The 26,830-nt window shown below is 39.8% G+C and overlaps 1 protein-coding gene across 6 annotated transcripts in view; it reads right to left on the bottom strand.

Moving 5' to 3' along the window:
* Positions 1–543: 543 nt before the first annotated feature.
* Positions 544–26,830, bottom strand: part of SLC11A2 (solute carrier family 11 member 2) — a 39,861-nt gene continuing 13,574 nt past the window's right edge. For 5 of the 6 annotated variants that reach the window (XM_046656843.1, XM_046656880.1, XM_046656870.1 and 2 more), the window contains exons 4-17: positions 26,281–26,406; positions 25,764–25,883; positions 24,216–24,322; positions 23,116–23,186; positions 22,941–23,008; positions 21,462–21,617; positions 20,627–20,785; positions 19,715–19,801; positions 18,873–18,992; positions 18,572–18,721; positions 17,969–18,042; positions 17,195–17,348; positions 15,528–15,581; positions 12,927–14,405 (exon numbers count right to left, since the gene is read on the bottom strand). In XM_046656843.1, coding sequence (XP_046512799.1) covers positions 14,199–14,405; positions 15,528–15,581; positions 17,195–17,348; positions 17,969–18,042; positions 18,572–18,721; positions 18,873–18,992; positions 19,715–19,801; positions 20,627–20,785; positions 21,462–21,617; positions 22,941–23,008; positions 23,116–23,186; positions 24,216–24,322; positions 25,764–25,883; positions 26,281–26,406 — 1,653 coding nt within the window. In that variant the 3' untranslated portion in view covers positions 12,927–14,198. Of the gene's footprint in view, positions 9,895–12,926; positions 14,406–15,527; positions 15,582–17,194; positions 17,349–17,968; positions 18,043–18,571; positions 18,722–18,872; positions 18,993–19,714; positions 19,802–20,626; positions 20,786–21,461; positions 21,618–22,940; positions 23,009–23,115; positions 23,187–24,215; positions 24,323–25,763; positions 25,884–26,280; positions 26,407–26,830 lie in introns of those variants that run through there. The other variant, XM_046656861.1, reaches the window with a different exon arrangement.

Here is a 26,830-nt window from a genome sequence, read left to right as displayed (position 1 = left end):
CATTTTTGGCTGTGTAACAGGGTCTTTCCTTAAGGAGATCTGACCTCTCCATTATTCAAGGGACTTTGAGTCTGTGAATTAATACAAATCTTGGAATTAGTGAAGGGGTCATGGCTCTCTCCTGTGATGAGTCAAGCCAAACTTCTGTTCATCAAACCTTTTCCGCTTATATGCTGCCCACCACTTTCAACTTTAGGGAACACCATAATCAGTTAGCCAATGTTAAAGATCTTTGTGGATTAGACTATTCTGATCACTGCTTAGGTTTTGCTGCCCATCACAGTAATCATGCTTTCCTTGTCTTTGTCAGTTAAATGCTGCCACTTGACCCCTGCCACCTCAGGAGACCATCGTCCCCAGTGAATGCAGGGAGCCCAGTAGTTCCCACTGTCATTTCTAGCTTACAAAAAATAGTTACCATAGGGGCTGGCCCCGTGGTCGAGTGGTTAAGTTCGAGCGCTCCGCTGCAGGCGGCCCAGTGTTTCGTTGGTTCGAATCCTGGGCACGGACATGGCACTGCTCATCAAACCACGCTGAGGCAGCGTCCCATATACCACAACTAGAAGGACCCACAACGAAGAATATACAACTATGTACTGGGGGGCTTTGGGGAGAAAAAGGAAAAAATAAAATCTTTAAAAAAAAAATAGTTACCATAGAACTCTTCAAGGATGCCAGGGTTCCCTTCACAGATGTATTTCTCACAGTGTTGGTGAAGGGAGTAGATATATTTAGGGGGTGAGTGAGAAGGATAAAGCCACTCTAACATTCCAATCTCCCTAAGCCTTTGGATACCTTCCTCGATGGCAGGGTTTCTCAATCTCAGCACGACTGACATTTTGGACTGGGTTATTTTTTTTTGTGGAGGGCTGTCCTGTGTATTACAAGATGTTTAGCAGCATCCCTGGCCTCTACTCACTAGATGCCAATAGCACCCACCCACTCCCAGTGTGACAACCAAAAATGTCTCCAGACATTGCTAGATTTCCCTGGGGAACAAAACTGCCCCAGTAAAGAAGAATCGCTGCCAGGAGAGAATCACTGTTCTACCCTGGAAGTACACCAAGGAAGTTCTGGCGTTTCACCTTCATTTAGTGGAGATTACCTATTGGTCCGAGATTCAGTCATTTTCAGACAGGGATGGAAGGGCTGTTTCTACTGGCAAAGGAGTCTCAGTAAAATATAGGGGTTTGAGGATGCAGTTTCACTGAAATCTGCCCATTTGTCCCTATCCCAACTTTCAGAGTCCCACTCTTTCCCAAAGCAATACCCTAACTTTAACATAAGAGACTTTGTGAGGTTGGGAATTTAATCTGGGTTGTGATTAGCCACTCACAGGATTAGACCCTGTGTATGGATTTCAAAAATATCAGCCTCATGGCTGCAGGATTTAAGAGTTTCTTTCTGGAAAGTCATAAAACTTTCAGGTCCCTCACAGGACCTTGAAGCTAGGAATTAAAAGCCCTGAGCCCACCATTGTTTTCCCAAGTTCTCCAGCACACTTAGAAGTAACCAACCTTATTATAGTCTTTATTTCCACTAAATGTTCTATAGCAGCAAGTGCTTGATCACCCAAAGCCTTGCTTTCTATAGACACTTGATTAAGGGTATCTGTAGGAAATAATTTTTTAAAAAGTTTTGCTACTGCACGCCATGGACTGCTAGCATCCTCTTTAGCACTGAAAAAAATGGTCATCAATACCTTTAAATCTAATGAGATCAAAGAACCAATTCCAGATAACTCAGACCAGAGAACCTATCTTCACGGTTATGTTCCTCCGGAAGCTTCTGATACCAAATTCTGTATCAATCAGGGTTCACACAGAGAAGCAAAACTACTAGTAGTGATAGATAAAAAGGGATTTATTATAGACATATGATCCTAAGCAATTTTGGGAGCTGGTTAAACAGTCCATGTTAGGCTGTTGCTTGTGTTTCTAATGCTGGGACCTGAAGTTATTAGCAAGGCAGCAATTGGGAAGGAAAAATAAACTGGAATATGCAAGGATGAGCTGGAACCCACAAGGACAGATGCATATTTGAGTCAGTCTCTTACTGACTCCAACTCTGATCATAGGGTGAGCTGTAGGAGAAGCTGGCACCGTCTATCATGGAGCCAATCCACATCTGGCCTAGAAGCCAAAGAAGCTAGAGGCGGCGATCCAGAAGGAGCTGAAGGGTTTATGGGCCTGACTGCTGGCCAAGAACAATGAGAGGAGCTAGCAGTAAACAGGAATATGCACAAGCTGGTATCCCAAACCAAGCCTTCCAAGTGTAAAAGGAATGTGGCAGCTGCTGCTTCAACTTTCACTTTCAAATCTAAGCAAAATGTCTCTTGTGAGCCAAGCTAACCCAGAAATATGCAGTGAAGGGAATTCTGGAAAACACAGTTACACTCAGCTAAGTTGATATAAAACAAATCCCCGATAGATTTATATGGTTGCAAGCAGAGGAATAACAAGAAGTGAGCCAGTGAAGGGTTTAAACAGGGGAGTAACATAGTCAGAATGGCAGTTTAGAAAGATCCGTTTTTTATACAAAGATCAGAAACAGGCAATATGAAACTGTTTCTTTAGGAATACTGAACCAAGAGTCACACCATAAAGACAAGGAAGAAAACTATTATCATAAAACTCAGAACAGTGGTTACCTATGGAAAAGAGAGGGGAATATGATCAGAAAGGGAAAGCTGAGAGGCTTCTAGGTTGCCTGCAATATTCTATTTCTGTCCATAATTACAGGTGTTCACTCTACAACTATTTGTTAATCTGGTCATTTAAGTTTTATCTACTATTTTCCATGCATATTATATTTCATCATGAAAAAAACGTAAGGAGAAAAAAATGACTTGAGATGATTTGCAAAGGAGGGGAAAAAATAAAGACAAAAAAGACAATTAGATGATAATTGGATCTGAATTAAGGCAGTGGCAATGGAAATAGGAGGAGATTAATTCTAGAAGTATTGAGGACTTGGCGTCTAAGTGATTGGAAAAAGTTAGGAAGGAGGAATCAGGGATGATTCCTAGATTGTTGGTTTGGGCAACCAGATGAAAGCTTTGCCTTTCACAAATATAAAGAACCTAGAAGAACAGGGTTAGTGGGAGGGTGAGTGCATACTGGACAAAACAATAATAACTAACACTTAATGAGTGCTTACTATGTGCAAACTACACATATACCATTATCTCATTTAATCTTAATAGATACCTATTCTGACACCATCTGGTGTACTGCAATATAATTCAATACTGATGCTAACCACCTGGAGCTCACATCAGATGCCACAGATTTAAGGACATGGTTCCCGTAAAGACTGCCCTTACTTAAGACATCAGCTTTTGGGGGTCCCCAGGCCACCCACACTTCTGACCAACTGGCTACAAATTCAGGGGTTCTCAAGACTCCCTCAAGTTTGACATTTCACTAGAACAACTTACAGAACTCAGGAAAGTACTATACCTACAATTATAGTTTTATTATAAAGTATACAAACCAGGACCAGCCAAATAAAGAGACACATAGGGTCTGGAGGGTCCAAAACTTAAAGCTTCTATGCCTGTGTCTACAAGTTTCTCTCTGTGGAATCAGGGCATGTCACCCCCCCAACTCATCAATGTGTTTACCAACCAAGAAACTCCACTGAGCTTCAGTGTCCAGGGTTTTTATTAGGGCTTCATTATGTAGGCATGATTGATTGAATTATTGGCCATGTGACTAAACTCAATCTCTGGTCCTACTCCCTTCCCTGGGGGTTTAGAACCCTCTAATCACATGGTTGGTCTTTCTGGCATGACCAGCCACATCCTGAAGCTACCTAGGAGCCCACGATGAGTCACCTTGTTAGCATAAATTCAGGTATGATCTAAGGGACTCATGAATAACAAAGTTCCAAATGCTTGGAACTTCCATTAGAAGCTCTATGCCTGGAACTCTGGTCAAAGACCAGATAAAGTCTTTATTAAACAATGTTTTACTCTGTGAGGTAGGTACTGTTATTATCTCATTTTACAGAGAAGGAAACTGCAGCTTAGAAAGGAAAAGTTACTTGTTCTCAATCACCTGGGCAATCCACTCCAGAGCGTGAACTCTTAATTTTATATTATACTGACTGAGATGCCTATGGCAGATGTCTCCCAATTAGAGTACTCATACCCCAGGAGATATATTAAGGAGATCCATGGGGATGTGGGAAGCAAACATTTTTATCTTAAAAACAAAAAAGCTTTACTAATAAACAGACTGACCATACTACATTTATATTGTTTATAAAAAAATGCACATTTTGAGGACATGCTCAACATATTTGCTCATGCACAATTTAAAAGTTTGGAGACCACCTATCTATGAGATGTGAAAATGTCACATATAGTATAATGAATGTATGAGTCTGACACTCAGAAGAGAGATCTAACTTAGAAATCTGACTTAGTTTACCAGTGAAGGAACAGGTATGAATAAGGTGAGAAAAGAGTTGGGATCAGAACTCCAGAGAACACCAACATTTAAAAGGCAGACAAGAGTTAAGAATTATCTGTGTCTAATAAGCACAGGCAAATGAGTCCTATAATTCTCTCTAAATCTAAGAATGTTATTTCCATAGACACCCACAATGATTCAAGTTTAAAAATTTTTTGGCTTGAATTTTATACATCTATGATATTATAGTACTATTTCATTAGAAAATTATGCAAACATCTGCCTCACTTTGCTATCATGTTGAGAAGAGAACTAACTTACTGATCCTTTATCCTCTGTGCACTCTTTAAAGATATTAACAAGCAGTGTCAGAAAGAAAGCAGAAGGAAAATGAAGGATTTAGTTTAGACAATCTACTGTATAGCTGATGGCTTGATAATTGATATGGACCAGGAAGTGGGGTGAGTTGTGGTTTAAATCTGTGACTCCTTAACTTGCTTTGAGTATGAACATTTGCTGACATCTCTAGAATTCAGTGAAGTGGCTCCTCTATTCCTCAGGCTATTTCCCCAGCTACTTCCCCCTTTCTGCATAGCCCTGGGACCTCATCCTTGTGGAAGATATACATCTATCTCATCTGCTGAAACTCACAGCTAATTTACCCACTAGACTGTAAATCCCTAGAAGCAGGGATTAGATCCACTCACCTTTGTTTTCCTCAGGATACTGAGCACAAGTAGACACTGAATAGATGTTTGCTAAGTTGAGATGCCTATTATTTTTATCTTAGTATCTAGCATAATCTTCCCACTTTCCTAACTTTTTCACCAATATTTTAAAATTCAAACTTTAGGGTGGCATAGTAACATCATAAATTCAGATTTAGATTGATCTTAAAGGCCTCTTAGTTTTGTTTTGTTCGGTTTATTTTCTGGAGCCATTTGTATGATCCAAACCAAAAATTAGTGAGTTGGAAGGCATTTGTTTTTAAACTGTGGGCCAGTTTTGGAAGAATACAAATGGAAGAAATTCAGTGTCTGTTTCCCATGGATACTCTGTTGATACACATCTTTTTGTTCCTAGGTGTTCTCTATTCTATGTATAAGGATTACATTAGACCTCGATTCTTCAATGTGTCCAAAAAATGAAGTTACATAGAAGAGAGATAAGAAGACTTCTGAAAACCATTTATTATGAAGAATTTTCAATACGTAGCAAATTAAACTGCAGAAGTATCAGACAGAATTCTCATAGTATTGTATAGTAAGTCTCAATTGTTTAAGAAGTTGATTTCCAAATCAACAATCATAGTCAACTCAAAAATATCCTTGCTGATGTCTTTCAGAACCTAGGACATGATTTTCTAACTTTCAAAATTTTTATTTTCTAGTTAGTGGCAGAAAATAATTTATATTATGCCAAACCAATTTGAAATTTAGGAGTGAGTTATATAATGGCTACAGAAAAAATGTTCTATATCCACATTAAATGTGACACACTGCTCATCGCTTAATTCTCCCCAAATAGGGCAAGGTAATTAAGGCTTTATAAACTCCCTTTTTGAATGACCAAGAATTACATCAGAGGAGAATGGTCATGTTATTATTTAAATTTGTTTCACCACTGTGTACCTACCTTACTCTTATATAGAAACTTGACTATTTTACCACAAACATAAATGTCTAAGATTTAAATATCTACATATTTTTATACTTCTTGGAAGTATTTCTAGGAGTACAAAGGTAAATTGCTAAAAAATCCCTTTTCCCCCAGATGGCAGTATTGTGGGGGTGAAAAGATTTAGTCCCGATGTGCTACTGCTAATCTGGTATGACACTGCAGAAGACACAAGAAACCAAAATAGACATGAAATGTTAAGTATACCTGTGACCTCAAACACCCCTGTAACTGCCCTAGCATTCTAAAAAATTAACTAGACTTTGTTGAAGTTATAGCGGTCATAACTGAGATTTTCTCCCTAAGACTCAAAGCCTGGGAAAGAAAACTAAAAAAAAAAGTATTCGCTGAAATAAAATAAAGAATGCACTGTAAGACGATCTGTGGTGGTGGTTTCCTTTTCCTTGATGTTTCCTGTAGTGGAGGGTTACTCTGACAGGAAGATGAAATCCAGTGTTTGGGGAAGGGAAAATTGTAGGAATATCTGAAAATACATCTGCATTAGAGATATTAATCCCCTGTTGTATGTATACACTCTTCTCCTTTGGCACAGGTAATTATTTTAAAAGTTGTCATTTGTACCTATCATGAAGCTCTTCTAGTGGCAACAACAGGTACACATATTTTGGTCAACACTGTCCTCTTTGGAAAATAGGCATCGGAAGAGTCCAACTACTTTATTCCACTAGAGTAAATATTCCAGCAGCTGGATCTAATATGTTCCATGAAGGTCAGGAAAATTGAGGAGAGCTGGCATAGAAATGTCATTCTTCACATTGATTACACAATGAAAAGATATTTCTAATTAGGCTACTGGAATGATTCCACTCTCTCAATATATACTCAGCATTAAAAATAGAGGAACCGAAGTATTTAATTAGAAATGGGCTTTTCTCACAAAACCCAGTAGGTTCCAGAATTTTCTAACCTTACTCTGAGAGAGCTAAAGTAATACACTTAATGCTTATAAAAAGCAATGCAAAGTATTTATATATTAAAAGTAGCTATGCATGAGAACTCACAAATTGTGTTTAAATTAAAATGTAAAATCATACATGGGGAAAAGTTAAAAAGTATGCAGGATGCTCATTTACCCATATTAGCTTGGGTGAAGAGGGAGGGTCACATTGCAGGAAGACCCTTTAAATAGATAATATACAGTACCTGAATTTGCACAGTACTTCTGGAGCAAAGCTTTGGTGGCTTAGTATCATAATGTTTAAAATTGAGAAGGCTGTTTTCATTGGCTACTGTAACCCCTGATACCTCACTTACCAATTAAACTATTTCACATGCCCGGAGATGCCCTGACTCCCTTTTATATTAGGCCTACACACAGTTATGTAGCAGCCGCTGCTCAGCAACAATTATTTAATTGCACTTTTGTGACATTCTGGGTCTACATTGTCAGAGCATCCTTTTACAAATTGTCTCCACACTGTTAAACCCCAGGAACTGAGTGAGTGTATGCCTCTAGGTTAATCTTAAGAGTGAATATATTAATATCTATATTAGCACATAATATAGAAATCCAGATTTGTAAATCATAAATTAGAAAATGATTAAATGTTCACTAAACTTAGCAAAAAAAATTTACCCAAGACTCAGTCTTTAGACATCAATCTCCTCTACTGGTTTTAGCATGATTCACTTTGCTTTATTATCAAATTTTCTGATTACAGGAGTTGTATAACCTGAGAGGTATACTTATATATAAATCTTTGTAAACTCTAGTCTGTTCCTAGTAACATACAGTTGAAGAAGGGAGAAGAGCTACAGAAATCCCCAAGGTACTTAATCTCTGTATAACCATCTACCTCACCTTTTTATGAGTTGCAAAACAGGATATTTTTTGCCTTTTTTTTCTTTCCCCAAACATTTTCTGGTAATGAAACTACTGAGAAATTAAATTGCCCAGGGAAGGAGGAAAATCCAACAAATTGATTCATCTAGAGTTGCTGTCTGTGTATAAAAAAATCAAAACACTGAAACTCATTTTAAAAGGCTCTTTTTCAAGTGACAGCTGATAAGTGATGTTAATTCAGTTTCATTTTAAGATCAGAAGGACTTGTAACCTGGGTTGCTGCGAGGCTGCTGCTCTTATCAGAAGTTTCAAAGGCCCCTGAAGTAGAAATGAGAGAATTTTAAAGTATCATCTTAGAACAATCCCTGCCACTTAGAGGGCCAAGTCATTAAAAATGAAAATAAGCAATGTCTGTTTTTTTTTTTTAAAGTCTTATTGAAAGGTACTAAGTTTTAAAATAAGGCAGAGGTCAGATATTTAACTTTTATGCTGAAAGAGGAAAATGATGCTCAAAGTTATACAAAGGCTACAGGGTTTGCAAACTCACTGCCTTTGGGAATGGAAGGAAATGAGTGAAGTGGGGTGTATGCCACCCTGGAGTATATTCTATTACAAATGGATAGCTGCCATTCAATTCCAGTCAACTGCACTTTTATGCAGGAATGTGAGTCCAGTGTTGAAAATCTTCTGACTTTTTGATCAGATAATTATGCAAAAACTTTCCATTTTTAAATATTGTTTTTTATTATAAAAATTTTAAAGAAAAAAATCCTGGCTACACAGAGGGGTCAAAAAAAAAATCTATAACCCATATGTAGGCAGGAAGTTTGTGACATATGGACTAATCTTCCAAGTCACAGTCTGGTTCTAATCTCATGCTACTTGGCATAAGTATCTTAAAATAAAATGCTTAGCATTCCCTCTAAGTCAACATTAGAAATATTAGCCACTCCTGGAAACAGACTTTGGACCTAGAAATGGTGTTTGGGGTGTTAATGGGAAAAGTGAGAAGAAAAGACATGATAGGACTATACGAACATTAGGAAGAAAACTAATACCTCCATTATCTTCTGTTGGGACTTACAAAGTTAAATCCTGGAAGTTTCTTCTTTTTATACCTAAAATTTGAATGCTAGAATGGGCTGAGTTACAATGCAGCATGGAAAACTGATCATTGGCTAAAGTATATTTTCTGGATCTTGTTACTAGGTATTATTAAGCTCTTTGGAAAATGCCATCATATCTCTGAAAAATTCAAGAAAAGCAACAACAAAGAGAATAATTACAAAGCACACCGATAACCAAGATTAAATATAATTGCCGAATAGAAGAAATGTTTTCTTTAGAAAGATCTGCTAGTATCAGTAGTTACTAAGAGTCTGGTCATTCAAAATCGAAGTGAAATTTAACTGGCCATAATCAACCATCACTTTAAAAGGTAAGTCAGTTTGACCAGTTCATTCTGAAAAAGAGCACGACTCCCTTTCTTTTCTCACTTGTGATCTAGACAAAACTAATATCTGATTTATCTAAAATGTTTTTTAAAAATACAAAAGATCTATCAAATTTATATAACCTTAAAACTCTACCCAAACTGATATGTTCAGGTTTATATAAATATATATACATATATATTTTATAAATTCCAGAAGTCAAGACACAAGCCCATGGGGGTGTGTGGCCATCACAGGCCAAACATTTAACTCTGGCTGTTGTAGGACTGTTGTGAGGTGGGTGGGTCTCTGACCTACACTTAGAGCTGTCAGCTTTTAAGACTCTTCCCATGAGGAAATCTTGGCTTTTGTTCAAAACATTTGAACAAAACTCACCTCTGAACAAACAGAGATATGTTAACAGGACACTTGGCACAAAAGGACTAAGACAAAGTGGTTCTTATACAGTCTCTCAGGCTGTCACTCATCTAGACACAAGTGAGTCAGCATCCACGGTGTTCAGAAGGTAGAGTTCAGGCTGAGCTGTCAATCCCAGATGGTACTATGGACAAAAAGATGGAAAAGGGTTAGACTGATTTGCAAGTATTTGAATATTAAAATTGGCACTTAAGTACCTATAATCAGCATATCAATCTAGGCCTTTTTTCAGTACCACTATATTGATTTTTATTTCAGAAAAGAAATGGCTTACAGATACATGAAGGATTTATGGTACATAAAATAGCTAGAAGCTGAAATAGTTAAGAATTGAGATAGTGCCAAATGCCCTCAGCAAAATTTGCACTTTGACTATTCTCATGTCACTCCACCTCAGATGGGTGCTCCTGATAAGGCTATTAAGAGCAAACACACGGAGTGCCTTTGTATTTTAGTACTGTGTGAGTTAGAAATCAAATTTCAAATGGTCTAAATCCTGAACCCTATTATCTGGGCCCCATTCTTTTGGTTTTTTTTTTTAAGATTTTATTTTTCCTTTTTCTCCCCAAAGACTCCCGGTACACAGTTGCATATTTTTAGTTGTGGGTCCTTCTAGTTGTGGTATGTGGGATGCCGCCTCAACACGGCCTGATGAGCGGTGCCATGTCCCTGCCCAGGATTCAAATGGGTGAAACCCTGGGCCACTGAAGTGGAGCACGTGAACTTAACTGCTCAGCCACGGGGCCAACACCCCCCATTATTCTTTAGCACTGAGAGAGAAAAGCCTTTCATTAGGGAAAAAAATACACCATAAAATGGCATGTGCTAAGAGAGAGGGAAATGACCTTTGGGTCCCAAATGTTTGTCAGGCTAAATCAGAATAACTTCAGCTACTTTAAAAACACACTGCCAGACCCCAGTCCTGGAAACCGGAATCCAGATGCTTTGTGTTGGGATTTGTGAAGTTGCATTTTACTCTTTTTCTCTCCTCTGCATACATTGTGGGACAATCATTGAGTCTCATTTTAGCCCTACTGTTATTACTTAGGACTTTAGGAATGTTACTGCCCCCTGGCACCAAGAGCCTGTGAGTTAATGCAGAATGCAGACTATAAATTCATTGGAAGAAAATATTCCTATTACAGTATAGTGGAAACAGCACTGGAATTGGGTTCAGGTTCTAACTATGCCACTTCCTTTGAACTTGAGCAAATCATGGATCCTTCTGGAGCCTTATCCTACTCATTTATAGAATGGGAATAAATTTGAAAATGCTAAGAACATCAATATGCTATCTGATGTTAGTCTTCAAGTGAATATAGTGGGTTGTTTTTAACACATTACAAATTGTCTGGGATTGTAATGACTGTGTGAAGATAAGACAAATGGAGCCCAAGATAAAACTAGTCTCAACTAGTGGCCTAGGGAATTACTGAGTCACACTGGCCTTGGAGCAGAGAAACAGCTTTTCAGACCTCAGCTTGCTTAATTCACTTTGGGTCTTACATCTTACGTTTTAGTAACCAAGAGTAATTGTCAAATACACGGACAATCCATTGCAGCCTTTTCTCAGCTGAGCTGAGGTGGTGGGCTTCCTCATTGCGTAGTAAACAAAGGCTGCAGTATTATTTTAGTCCCATGATCCCCAGAGGTTATCACTTAGATGACTTGGTGGACAGAACTCCATCACTGGAGAAATTTGTCATATTGCTCTGAGACATTGAGAAATGGGGTTAAATGGCTCAGGAATAGGCTAAAATACTTTCAGGAGCAGAGAGGTAATGCAAATGAGCAAGCTTACTATAAGTTCTTAGTTACTGCTGGGGTAGAATCAGAGGGCCCTGCCCATTTTCTATGCCTGCCAAGAAGCATTCAAAGTTACTTTTTAAAATTTAGCAGAGGCCAAACAAAATTAGTCTGCCAGTTGGCAGTTTCTAAGCTAAAACATATTCTAGCACTAATCAGAGTATCAAGCAAATGCTTCAATGTGTTGATGTTGCTGTGCTGCACACCAAAGCTTGATGTCTTAGCCTCACATGAAGGGTGTACTATATATTATATAGGATGGTTTGGGAATGATAACATGGGCTCCGGAGTTAAGCTATTCAAGTTCAGATGCCAACTGCCCATTTATTACTGATGTGATTTGGGGAAGTTACTTTACTTTTTGGCCTTTGAGTTGCTTTATCTATATAGAGGCTGATCTTCTTGTTATAAGAACTAAATGAGGTCATATGAGTGCTCACACCAGGACTAGGTTATAGTAATAAATGTTAGCCACTTTTAACGTTCATAAGCTAAGGTGCCAAGAGAAGCTGACGCATTTAGAATCATTGTTCCTATCCAATGAAGGAGCAGAAAGCATTCCAGAGGGCAGAGCTAAAGGAAATGTCTCAAAATCGGGACCTTCACATTGTTATGCATCCTATCTTAGTTCTGAAATCAAACCCAAATTAAGAACGGAGAGCTAAATGACGAGGGACAACATGGAGAACAGAATTCCCAGATCACTTCTCCGGTGTCACTTACAATTAGGCTCCTGTGAGACAGAGAGGGAAAGCTTGCAACAGAGAAAGGGAACAGGAAGTTCTAGTGACTCTTAGGACAAATGAAGTGCTGACTTTGCTGTCGAGTCTGGCGACAGGGCTGGGAGTTTACTGGGCCTGAGCTTTGTTTTTGTTAAATGGTGCCAATATTTCCCTTTATATCACATCTGCCAAAATGCTCATTCATTTCTAAGCTAAACAATTTGGTTTCTCTTTTCAAATACTCATACTTTTTATTGGTAGCACATACAGAATATAAAACCTTACTTCACTGGTGAAAACAAGACGACAGATAAAAATGTTCGGCTTAGAGCAGAGAAGGGCAGAGTAACAAGGTTTTTCAACTTTAACTATGGTAATGATGTGACCTTTAGCAATAGCAAAACTATTTGACTAAGTGGGTAAACAGAAATTAGTGTCTGGGGTCTGCAATCAAGTCTTCTGGGGACTAAAAATATTTATTCCTCTATCCCTTCTAAAGAGAAAATCACTAATAGTGTGGGCTTAATATGTCATTCCAGGTGGTAACTGATGTTTTGGTATTTCAAAGTTTTTGAGACTCCATTAATAAAGTATTCTCAAAGTTAAAAAAAATACCCAGGAAACCAAGTTGGAAAAAGAAAAGTTTTTTTAATTACAAACCAAGTTTACACACTGTTAAGTGGTCACTAAAAGCTCAGTGGTAAGCACACCTAACGCCACTAGCAGGACCTCACAGGAGCCGGACTGCAGATCTTCCCCATCACTTTTTGTTTTGTTTTGTTTTGTTTTTTAAACTTTTTTTTTCTACTTTTTCTCCCCAAATCCCCACAGTACATAGTTGTATATTTTAGTTGTGGGTCCTTTTTTCCTAGTTGTGGCATGTGGGATGCCGCCTCAGCATGACCTGAGGAGTGGTGCCATGTCCGTGCCCAGGGTCCGGAACTGGTAAAACCCTAGGTCACCGAAGTGCAGTGCGCGAACTTAACCACTCAGCCACGGGGCCGGCACCCCCATCACTGTTAACTCCAGTATACTGTAGCAGCAGCACAATTATTTCATGTCACATTTATGGAGAACATTTATGGGATCAATTTACATACAGTACAATTGTATATCCTTAAACATTCTACACAAACACACTGCACATGCTGGCATTAGAAGCCAAGTTCTAAACATTGTTTATAGCACCCAGAGTACTTGTACTTGTTAAGGTACATTTTCTAAGAGGATCAAACGGAATACGGTGTGGGAGTGTATAATACGACACACATAGTATTATAAAATGCCATTTAACTGGGAAGAAATTTTCCATCCCTGCAAATCATAAATATAACTTTTAAAAGAAAACAAGCAGCTTTTATCTGGGCTTCTAAATATTTGTGAGTCTGAGACTGACTGGACTCACCCAGACTCAAGGCAAAGGTAAATGTTACTGTGCTGTCTTTACAAAGAATCTTTTTTGTCAATTTGACTTTCACCTACTACAGCCAGACAAGAGCTTAAGATGTCAGAGTGCCCTTATGACCAGTTTGAGAAGTGATGGTAGGGGAGAGGTGCGGATATGAGGAGGAACAGTTAGGGAAATTTGTCTTTCATGATCCTGTGCTATATTACTTAAGGGCTAAGATAAAGGTATGGTCAGTGAAACACAGTAGTTTACCCTTAATGCCTTGTAAAAGACAATCCATCCAGTCTGTGCTTTTGACTGTGTGCAAAATATCATCAGTAATGCCTTTAGGGGCTCAGATGAACGGAGAACATCAATCAACCAGGACTCCAGGAGGAAAGCTCCAAAACTGAGAAGTCCTTCAATGCCATTCCCATTACCGTCCTCATCAAGTCAATGGCTACAACAGACTTGATTATCTCCACCAGACAAATGTGATTTGATTTGAGACAATCACATAGTCTCAGGCTCCACATGTAAAAATGTCAGAAGTGGCTGAAGAGAAGCAGCTTCATGCTGAAGGGACCCATTTCCTCTGACTCCAGAGCTCCACCGTCTGGTCTCAAAGTTTTTCCCTCTGAGGGAATGGTTGAAGAGAGGTAGCCCAGTGCAACCTTGCTGAGAGAGAACTTTGCAACCATAGTGACACCTGTTGACTTGCTGAGAGAGAGGGAGAGAGCTTTGCAACGGTTAGGTCCACAGCTCCTGAGACTGTCGTGCAAGTTGTCTTGGACATGCATCAGAAAACCATGACGATTCTGGCAGGAGGTGGCTTTCAGGAGTAAAACAGATGGCTGCTCTTCTCCTTTCAAGTCTTTTTGCCTCACCCCAAAGTCTGATGAGAACATCAGTTCATAAACATTCCCATCTTTTTTATTACTATCCTCCTGGAGGAGGCAGTGAAGATTTTACAAACTCTATATGCTCGAGAGTAAATATCATCCGGAAAGGTCTGTTTTAACATGATTAAAACAGGGACTCCTGGGAAAATCCTGATAAACTTTCAATCTCTGAGGAAAATCTTCAAAGTAATTTTCAAAGGTAAGTAGTAACCACCTTCTACAGGTGAGTTTTGCTATTTGTCCATTTATTTATGCTTTCTCATCCTTCATAACTTCCACTCAGAAATCTGAAGTGGAAATTACTTGAAAGAATCCTGAATCTGATAGAGGTAAATGTCTCATACTTTTATATTTAATATGGACAAAACCACTCTAGTGGAGATTTTATTTTTTATAATTAAAATAATTGAAAGAGTATGCATAAGGAAAGTATTTCCCAGCCTTTTAGAATCCATTATCTTTTGATAAACAAAACTTGCATACCCATTTGGTAATTTGTATCATGAAAAACTTACTGCATTTTCCAAGTACGTTTTTTTAACATATAGCCTGGTTAAGAATCACGCATAGAGGATTCTCTCTCAAAAGGATAAAACAAGTTGGCCCTTGGGCAGCTCTTAAGAGTTTAGTGTTGGAACGATAGCAGCAAATGTCAGTTTTTCAAAGATCCTACCTAATCCAGTTCCCAGGTTAGGACGTCAGGAAGAAAAAAAAAATCCCATCTTTCAAACATACATGAAACAAAGTCTTCCCCAGCAAACAGTTGAGTCCTAAATGCAGTTTGTGCAACAGCACATACTTTTGGCTATGTTCACACAGTAAACCATAGAAACACACTGGCTCTGATGGCTACCTGCGGAAGACAGACAGACTGATCCAGTGTTTACTTAGTATAGCCACTGGTGGCTTCTTCAGTCAGCAGGACTTTAGAGATGCTTACCGTGTGCCCACAGTCCAGGAAGGACATGCCCAGTGCAATCATACATTGCCAACTCTGGAAGATAAAATATGGTCATCATTTACCAGCCTCTCTGAAGAGCCCTCTTTCCCACCATGACTGCTCACACTGCACCGCTCAGATGCAAACCTGCTCTCTTCCGTGAACATATGGCTTTGCCTGTCTTCTACCACCAAGGCTGCCCAAATCATTCTGTCAACCCCACACTCCCTTCAAAACATCCTGGAATCTGCCTTCCTCAACAAAATTTTTCTATACTATTTTCAATACTGAGTTCCCTCTGTTCATACTGCTTTGTGTTTGTGGTTTGTTTGTTTTCTCTGACTGGGAGTTCCCTGAAGACCACTTTTCTTCAGTCCTACCCCATTCCTCACGATGGGGGAATGAATGACAGACTAACAACTGGAACAGTTCTTGAGCTGCTCTATGACGTACATGTTTTGGAGCTAAACAGAATCTAGAATCAGCCCTCAGCCTTCAAAATGGGTCTTCAACAATCTCAACGGTCTCAGGCTGACTGAGGACAATTTAGGACCCTCATAACCAATTTGCATGAAGGAAGGATTCCCTTAACTTCTACAGCAAATTATAAAAAACAATTCCTGTCAAGGACATATTCAGTTACTTGGGTTTCCTTGGAGTAAGGCCCTAGATTACAGGGTCAGCATAATCTTAGTGTGCCCAAGATTTACCAGGGAAGAAAAGAGAAGGGCTATATCAATCCAGGACATAACTTTTCAATATTCACTAAAGTATTTTTTCAATCAAGTACCTAAGCTGTGGCAAACATTAGCAGGGGGACTAGGTAAGTGATATAAAAATCCACAGCAGGTGTCCAGCCTCCATCCTTAACCATTCTCTGCAGCAGATACGGTATACATTCTGCTGTCCCTAATCCTCAACCCTTGTGTTTTTCAGAGAAACCTGTGCAGAACAGGGAGGTGGATTTGTTGTTGTTGTCGCTGTAGCTGTTTTTCATTAATATAAGTAACATTACAGAAGTTTTGGAAAATAGAGAAAATAATATATCCATAATCCTAGCATCCTAAGACAAATACTATTACCATTTTACATAACTTACTTGACTTTTGAAAAAGATTTTTATCATCTGGGTATACATAATCCTACATTCCTTTTAGATGTGGCTATGGTTTTATAACCATCATTTTTAAATAATTCTAAAATAATTCAGTGAGAGAATATTGCTATTTACTTATTTCCTTATTGTCCAGCTATTAAGTGACAGAGCTGAGCAGGGAGGGCTGTGAATCCACCTGTGACCCATCCCAAAGCTCTGAAATCACACTGCACAGCCCCTTCTCCAACCCCAGCTTGTACACTCTCTACTTTCTATACTGCCGCTCTTCTTTTAGTTCCTCAAACATACTACACTCTCTCGTTAGGAACTGGTAAGAATAGAAACCAGACAGAAGTGACAGAAATAGAAAAATGATAGCTCTTAGGAACCAAAGTAAATTTTATGATTAAAAATACTGTTTAACCATTCCTGATTTAACAATTTCACATAAATTGTCTCAATAACCCAGAGATAGATTGCTACCTGCAGTCTTCTCATTTCCAAGTGTCAGTCAGCCCCACCTCTACCATCCCTGAAACCTATGCCCCTGCCCCCTCCCGACTGGACTTACCAAGTAAAACACAAAGCTCAGATAAGCCACACTGATAACAGCCGCCACCACATACAATGCCACATGGCCTAGTTCCTGGACATAAACCACGACAAAGTACATGTTGATGGAACAGACAATAAGGACCAAGATCCCGCCTGCAATCCTCCAGCCTCTGTAAAAGAAACAGCACAGTGACTGGTAGAATAGTCTAACCTGTCCACACACAGAAAAGGACACTGTGTCTTGTCAGGTAGACGGGACAGGAGTAGGCAACATTTCGAAAGGAACCGAAAAATGGTTCTTAATATGTCTCAGATTAGGTTAAATGAGCCAAAGTTAAACACTGATAGGGAGAAAGAGGAAAAAATAAACTACCAAATAATCCCTATTATTTAAGTTCCTAGAAATGCAACAAGTCATGAGAATCCCTAGAGATGCAACAAATCATTTCAAATACCCAATATCCTTTAAAGATGTATATAAAAGGTAGCTTATGCCTTTCTCATTGAGATCATTTAACATGAAATTAAGGCGCTTTAAACTTCATGGGCTGGAGTTTGAAGAGTTAAAGCCCTAAAAGCTGAACTTTTCCCCCTAGAAATGAAAAATGTGCTTGCCCTCGTTTACTATATTCACAGTCTCCATCTTCTAAGCCAAAGATTGAGAGGGCAGCTCTAGCAGTCATCTCTCAAAGCATATAGTTCCCCTATATGACTCATTTTCTGACTGGGCTGTTTGATAAAGAGACCTTTCCCCCACATATCTTTGGGGAACTGAGAGGAGTATACTCACATTCCATTAGCAAAGTCATTCATTACTGGCCGCAAGCTTGTAAGCGTGAGAATGGGTATGAGAGCAAAGGGAAGCTGGAAAAGAAAGAATTAAGATCAGATAGGACTACTGGGGTCCTTGTACCACCCCAGAGAACAGCGCTGTTAGCAAAAGGGAAACAAAGACCCTGTCTCCTCTACCCCATGAGAAATTATTCCCATCATCCCAACATGCTCGAGCATTATGCTAAAATCAGTAAAGTTGTCATGAACCAGCATCAATTAGGATCGCAAGGATCTTTACAAATATTTGTATCTGCCTTGTTTTCTTAATCTCCATAGGACCTAGTAGTTATTTAATGTTTGGTTGGATTAATGAACAATAATTCTGTGTTCTACATGTAATTATAGCTTATAGTTCCCATTCGAAAGGCTTTAACAAATCATGCCATTTCTAAAAGTCTTTTAATGACAGGGATTTCATATACATTTACTGCAAACCAAGACCACGCCTCTTTCTTCCTCTGAATTTTCCCCAGCAGCCAGCACTAGGCTTGGGACCTAAGAGCAATACATTATACTGCCTGACTAAATGGGATGTGAGTTTCCCCAGCTCCTTCCTCACCTGTAAGCTCTGCAGAACATTCAGGAAGTCATTCATCCCTGTTAGATGCTCTACATCTTGGAAGATGGCAACAAGCAGAGTAGGGATGATGGCAATAGAGCGGGTCAGAATCACTCGGGCAAAACGTGACCATTTTAGGTTCAGGAATCCCTGGAAAAAAACACAGAAGCAGGATGAATGTCTGGAAAAAGAAAAAGGTCAAAGGAAGTTCAGGAAGACCTTAGAAGCATGGGATTAAGAAGAAGTAACAAAAAGGCAATGTCCTCTTCCTCTAGTCTATAGCAGTCAAAACACCACGTACCTCCATGACAAACTGGCCAGAATAGGTTCCTGTCATGGTGGAGCTCTGTCCTGCAGCCAAGATGCCCACTGCCCAGATGTAGAGTGTGGCAGGCCCAAAATAACATCCCAGCACAACACCCTGGGAGGAGCAAGAGAGAAAGATATGTATGTGTCAATGATCAGCTTAGATAACACCCAAAACAGCACTTCTCCGTGGCATTTCTCCCTCTTCTTTGCCACGCGCCCACCTACACCAAGTGCCGCACTGGCACTATCCCCAAAGCTAGACCCAGGTCCTGACCTCATCATAAAGGCTTTCAACCTACATTTTGCTGGATGTTCCGTCACTCCTCAGCCTACTCCCTTCTCTTCTCCAGGGTCCTAAAGCCTTCATCCTCAACCTATATCTTAAATATTTAAAAAAAAAAAAAAGGCCTGCACCACATTTCTCAAATTATATCCCTTAACATGCTATTCTGGAAGATGGTAATAAGAGTGAAGAGAAAGGTCAAATAAATAATTCTACTCTTGGAGGTTCACAATGTAACCAACATAAAAGGAAGTGAGAGACCCCAATAAAGAGCACTTTATCAGGAACACTTCCTTTAGTCACCCCAGTTAATATCCTATAGAACAATATACTGTCAACACAAGTTTGGGAATTGCTGATACAATTCATCTTTCCAGCTTATCCTCTATTCCCTCTATGTAATCCAAAATGTTTGTCTGGCATCTGAACCTCTGAAATAAATGACATTCCAGACAAGATGACCTCAGCTCTGAAGTGAACCCACAGAAAAGACTGGATACTATTCCCAGAATACTGATTCAGGAGCAAAGACCACAAATCTGAAGGTTTACCCCTTTGTAGATGTCCACAGCCAGTGTTGTGTTATCGTTAGGAAAAAGGTGAGTATGGGGACTGCTGCTGTTTCTACACACTTCAACCTGGAACACAAAGCAGTTTAGAAGCAACTTTTATTTTCAAGGCAAGGACCAGATAAGAAGAGGTCTCCTACAGATCACATGCAAGTCATTTATGAGACATAGGCTGGAGGTAAGACACTGGATACAGGTTGTGATGGGGACAGAGACTGGCTGTAATGTCACGTGTGGTCTTCCTCCATAATCTTTCTATACCCCCGTGTAATCAAAAATATTTACTGAGTTAGAGTGTGCATGGTAATACATAAATCCTGGGTCATTTTAAATAATGAAAGGGGGAGAGGGCCCTTAAGATGGCTTCAAATATGAGAGGACACCCAGAAGAGGGAGTCCTTAGTCCAAGCAGAACCAGAAATCAGAGGTCTTATAGATGGGAAAGAAAGTGGTGATCAAAACTAGATAGGTGGTCAGGAATCAAGGCGACAGAGAATTCAAATTGACAAAACAGTCTGTCCCAGCCACAGGGTCTATTTTCTGTTTGTTGACTCTTCCCAACCTGTCCTGAACACCAAATGGCAGGACTGGCAGTTGATAAACAGGAAACAAACAAGGATGACAAAGAGCCAAATAGATGTGAAGCCACCAACAGCATAAGGCAATCTTTAGTCTGAGGCAAGCTCCCTTCTTAGCCAAAAGCTGGGAAAGATGGGTCTAAGCTTGGTCAGTCCCCAGACTATAGACCCTGACCAGTGCAGTGATTTAGGGGTCAGCACTGAGGCTAGAGATCTATTTCCCCTGAGGTCCAAGTCATTGTCATATTTTCCTACCCCATTCCAGCCTTCACCTTACCCTCACATTTACTACCACTCATGACCCTGGCTTACTCACCACTTGCTCATTGGTTTTCTCAAAAAATGCTTCAGCAAAGACTGAGACAACAAAGACGTTGATGATGAAGGAAACAAAGAGAGCAATACAGGATTCAATGAAAAAGTACTTATTGGCTTCTCGAATTTCCCGCTTATTGGCTCGGTTTATCTGTCTGGACTAGAGAGATAACAAGAGCAGTTATTTTTTGACTAGTTGGAACAAGTTTCCTTGTAATATTTCAAGAGTTTAGAGTCAGCTAAAAGATTTAGAGAGCAAACAATTGACCAGATGAATTATGAGAGAACTCACTTACATCCTAGTTCATTGAGTAAGAACTTCATGACCCTTTGACGACATTGCACACTCCCCAAATAGGGAAGAGTGACTAAGTGACTAGTGAGCTCTTAGTTATTGTGGCTAGAAGAACCACTGACCTACAAAAACAAGCTGATTTCAGTCCTAAGAGGTGTATAACCTTAATTACAAAGGTCTCTGAAATCTCTCAGCAAACTATTGTGTAAGACTGACTGGTAAAAGCCTGTTTGGGCTCCTTTACTCCTGACCTCCACAAGGCCACTCAGGCTTCTGAGATGGAAACACAAGAGACAGAGTGCACTTTCAGGCCTTTTATGAAGAACTTTAGTCCCAGCTTCTCTGTGGAGTCAGTTATCTCTGGTCACCAAGGGGGATAAAAACAGAGTCCAAGTGTGTGGAGTTTATAAACGTCCAACCATGGGAAAACAACTTGCTCATTCAGGACTCTTAACTGTTGTAAACTAAGTGGTGTCCCCTGCAACTGGTCAGCCCCCCGATGAACGATCCAAGAGGCCACTGAGATAACGGCCTTGCTCACCTTGACTAAGGCAGAATGCAAGTACATGTTGTGTGGCATGATGACAGCTCCCACGATGCCCACAGCCTGCTCAATCTGTGGGGTGCGACAGCCTGAACAGCCCGGCACAAACATGCCCTTGAGTACCTGGCTCTGGCTGGGTCTCACTGTAATATACTACAAACCAAATGACAACTATTAGCCTTTACTGCAAAATGAGACTAAGCACTGGAAATGCTCAGCATCCTTTACTCCTTACAACTCCTTCTTCTTCAACAACTATCTAGGACAATGAGGAATACGGAATTATCAAAAAAGCAAGCAGCGTAAGGGGCTTGCTGCCAGAGGTCAGAGAATTCAGTACCAGGGTATCATATTCTAGATATACAAAATAGATGAGTATAGAATGTAATTAATATTCTAAAGGAATAAAATGGCTGCTAAGTGCCTTATTGATATGAGCTTCACAATAACTCCTATGAGACAGATCCAGAAATACAGAGTAAATTCTGATTATCCACATTTACCATGCTTCTGTTCATCTATGTTCATCTAAAAATCACTTACGTTTGCCACTAGCATATGCTGAGACTCATTCATTAACACTTCTTACATGTATTTTTTCCTGGTTCAGCATTTCTCTTGGAAACCTGAGAGCAAGCTGCATAATCTACTCATAGATTAGATATATTTTTTGTTTTTTTGTGGGTTTTTTTTTGAAGATTAGCCCTGAGCTAACTACTGCTGCCAATCCTCCTCTTTTTGCTGAGGAAGACCGGCCCTGAGCTCACATCCGTGCCCATCTTCCTCTACTTTATAGGTGGGACACCTACCACAGCATGGCTTTGACAAGTGGTGCCATGTTCGCACCTGGGATCTGGACCGGCGAACCTGGGGCTGCTAAAGTGGAATGTGCGAACTTAACCGCTGCGCCACCGGGCTGGCCCTAGATATATTTGTTAAAGTTTAACCAGGCCAATAAGCAGAAATCAGTTTATAACGATTGGACATAGAAAGATGCTCTTACTGCATATAATGGTACTGATTCCCAGGAATGTTTGGGTTGGGGCACAAATCAGGAAATATCCACTATATTCCCTAGTTTTAACTGTTGTAATACAGGGAAAGTTCAAGCTGTAGTTAATACAAACCAGGATAGCAAAACCGAACCCTCTAAGTTAAAAGCCAAGAATAAACCTGTAATCTCCTCCCTAACTTTCTCTAAGGCTGTTCTGTTGTCAGGATGGCCAACTTGGAACCAGGGAGTCTAGTCTGGAAAGTCCTAGAAAGTCTAGTCATTTTTGACCTAGGAGTCCCTGCAGGCCTTCCTGGGCACTACTCTTTGCTATACATCATATTCCTTCAAAATTGGCCCAGGGATGAACTGGCTTTTTGTTAACACATATACAATTAAACCATCCTAGCATTATACTATCTTTTAAAATAAAAGGGAAAAAAAATTTTGTTTTAAAAAGGTAATGAATCGCCTATAATACTTGCCTCATATCCAAATGTGAGGGCCATAACAGTGATAAGAAAGCCAAAAAATGCTTCTAGCTTCCGCAAGCCTAAAGAGAAAAATGCAGCAGTGAGCTCACAGAAGGCAGACTTCCCCATCAGCCACAAGATGGAAAGTGGCTCCTTTGACTAATCCCTCCATTCCCACTCTCCTTACCATATTTGTCCAAAAAGAGAAATACAAAGGTATCTGCAATGGTGATGAGAACTCCACCCCAGAGAGGAACCCTAGGTCAGAGATGAGAAATGGAGATAAGGGGCTGGCCCAGTGGCACAGTGGTTAAATTTGCATGCTCTGCTATGGTGGCCCAGGGTTTGTGGGTTCAGATCCCAGGCATGGACCTACATACTACTCATCAAGCTATGCTGTGGCAGTGTCCCCCATACAAAACGGAGGCAGACTGGCACAGATGTTAGTTCAGGGACAATCTTCCTCACCCAAAAAAAATAATTAAAAAAATTTTTTTAATTTTGATTTTTTTTTTTTTTCAAAAAGAGGGGGGCTAGCCCAGTGGCACAGCAGTTGAGTTCACACATTCTGCTTTGGTGGCCTGGGATTCACAGGTTTGGATCCTGGGCGCAGATCCACACACCACTCAAGCCACGCTGTGGTGGCATCCCACATAAAGTATAGGAAGATTGGCAGATGTTAGCTCAGCGACAATCTTCCTTGAGCAAAAAGAGGAAGATTGGCAACAGATGTTAGCTCAGGGCCAATCTTCCTCACAAACACACACAAAAAGAAATGGAAATTAAAGGAAAGAAAAACGCTGAGAAACACTCTTCCCAACAACTGTCCAGATATACAACACATGGAAAAGCAAGAACTTAAGAGAGAAGGGACAGTGACAGGAGGCCAGGCCTTCAGTAGTTTAGATCACACCATCAACTGAATTACATTCATTTAAACTTTGATTGTTCTAGTATGTCAGACATTTAGGATACAAAGCTGAAAAGTATGGTCTTACCCTTTAAGGAGCTCACCTTCTAGTGGGATAAACTGACGTACAAATAAATAATTGTAATACAAATGCCACACACTGTATAATAGAGGTATGTATAACCTGGCATAAGAACATAGAAGATATCGAGTCTACATCTGCCAGGGGAGAAGAAACTGGTTCCAGAAAGGTTCCACAAAAAAAAATAATACTTGAGTTGAATCTTAAAAATTGACAATGCGTTGGGTTTTTGTTTTTACATTTGCTTTGAAATCTAGCAAAATGCTGATTACTTTCTAAAGGAAAACCCCCTCACCTTCCCATAGACAAGAGATTGATGGCAATGGCTGAGCCAATAACTTCTTGCATATCTGAGCCAATGATAGCCAACTCCACCATCAGCCACAGGATAATTCGTGGGACCTAAATACCAAACAGCAGAAAGACACAATTCTAATTAATCATTTCTAAGATTTTCCTCCATAGTTTAGAATTCACACTTTGGCAATGACCCATAAACAGTTCTTTATAAGCATTCAGTCTAGAGATGAAGTACCAGAACTTTGCTCCACTTGGCCCATCATCGTATTGTAGCCGCTAGCTGGAAAAGGCAAAGGTGCTTCCACGTGGCAGAGCCTATGAGCCAAGGTCAGGGCAGCAGCTGATCCTAACTTTTTCTCTTTCCCTTCCACTCAAGAGAGGAGTGGAATTTCCATTCATTAATTTCCACTTAAAATTTCCTGTCTAAAAATAATTCTAAAAGTTTTAGGGGAAAATGAAGATACTAATATGGTCAAAATATTATCCAGGAGAGAATAGAAAATGAGTGCAGAAGAAAATATCTATCCTGACCATAGCTGAAGGGACAAAACACATGTGAAAAGGCTAGTGCCATCCTTAATGTAATAATAATACAGAAGAAAGTGAAAAAGGATGGACATGCAAAACAGCTCTGGGAAAAGTGGTTGGAATTGGATGGTGTATAACAAAATAGGAAACTAATCTGGTCAAACAATCCAGCTGAAAGACAAATTTGGTTAATGCTGGCTCACTGAGGCCAGGAAAAGAAAACCACCTCCAGGTACCTACTATCCAAAAACTCTGTCACACAGAACAACTGTTAAGGTACATGAAGAAAGAGAAGCTAAAGAAATGATAAATTACCAAGGGTTTTTTTGAGAAGCATATATGAAAAAAATAAAGCAGATAAAGATACTTTCTCACAGCCAGGAAAGGAAACTAAACACTTATGACAAATCAGAGGTAGATTAGTATATTATCTAGAAATGAAGCTAGGTTAAAGCTATCTTCCAGACATAGGATCCATTCCTGCCTTAGGTGGCCATAAGAAAGCCCGAAATGTCCAGAAGGAAGATCTAGAGGACAGCATAACCTCCAGGGTCAGGGTAAATTGAAAAATAATTAGTTGCAAATCCAAAGATCCTGCCACATATAGTTTGTAATAAAAGGAAAAAACTTACTTTTTTCAAATTGATGGCAAAGTCAAAAAAGTAAATATGTATAACGCCAAGTGATGGAGTAATATGGATGGATGTATGAATGAAAGTGCTTAGAGAGAGTAGGCCTCCCTCTCCATGGGCTGGGCACTGCTAGATGCCAGAAAACAAAGTGAATGATAAATTTTTACTCAAACAGCAATTTTCTAAGGAAACTTTCTGGGAAAAAGGTGAATCTCAAGTTAGATTTTGAAGGAGCCAAGAACCATAGCTTAGCAGCAAGAGAGGTTATAAAATCTCCCTTGGGACTGTCATGTTCTCCACCGTTTCAGTACAGTGGAGCCAGCACATATTGCCAGACACATAGATTCTTATGATGAGTAACAGACAGACAGTACATTACTCACCCTGGGATACTGACGATGACACACTTCAGCAAGATGCAGGCCAGTAACCACTCCCAGTCTAGCTGCAAGGCGCTGGAGCAGAAGCCCCACAATGGTGGCCAACAGAAGAATCCAGAGCAACTAAAGAACAAAATCCCACCATAACACTATTAAACAACTGGGGTTTTTTTGTTTGGTTGTTTGGCAACATGAATGGGAAACACTACATTCAGGAAAGAGCCCAGGTCAGGAATCAAGTGACCCGAGATCTGTATCAGATTCTGCACACGACCTTCTCTGTCATCTTGTACCTTTCTGAGCCTTAGTTTCTCCCATCTGCAGGTTCCCCTTTGTTCATGGAAACTATGGGGATAAAATAAAATAAAAACCTGATGGGAAAGTACTTAAGTGTCACTGCCAATGAAGTACCTGCATATAGCCCCCAGGGTTGATGTCCAACAGGCAAGGTAGAAAAAAAGGATGTGAGGGTGTGTGTTGTGTGTGTTTAAAAGGGACAGGGGTAGGACTAGATGTTCACCTTAAATCCAGCCACTGCTCCAGACTGCAAATCGGATTCGATGTTTCCTGGATCCAGGTAGGCAATGCTCATAAGAAAGCCTGGTCCCGTGAAAGCCCAGAGTTTACGAAAGCTAAAACAAGAGTACTATACAAGAGAAGAAAAGAAATCAAACTTTTTATCACCTCCAAACTACTCATCTAATTCACTACTAATCTGTTATTTTATCACATATAAAGCAACAATATCAGCTTCACAAGAACAAAGGATTTAGGATGTTGGATACTGTGTGTGTCCAAGTTTCCATCTTATCCAATTCTTATCAACGAGCCACTTTTCTATCCAAATAAGAGCCCTTCCCTTCCCTGCTCCTTCCATCAGCCTCTTATTCGAAAACCCAAGGAACAATATCAATACCTCTGTGACCAACCATTACCAAAATGGGACAAAAGCCACTGTAAAAATGGAACATGAAATTCACGCTTTCTTAATCAAAAAATTAGTCACTAGTACAATTTGGCAACTGTTTTCAAGGCCCTCATTTTCCTCAACAGTTTGTATTTATTCTGAT

Source organism: Equus quagga, chromosome 1, assembly GCF_021613505.1.
Source record: "Equus quagga isolate Etosha38 chromosome 1, UCLA_HA_Equagga_1.0, whole genome shotgun sequence".
Lineage (NCBI taxonomy): Eukaryota > Metazoa > Chordata > Mammalia > Perissodactyla > Equidae > Equus > Equus quagga.
The sequence above is the reverse complement of the archived record's forward strand: the minus strand, read 5'-3'. Positions and strand labels throughout refer to the sequence as shown.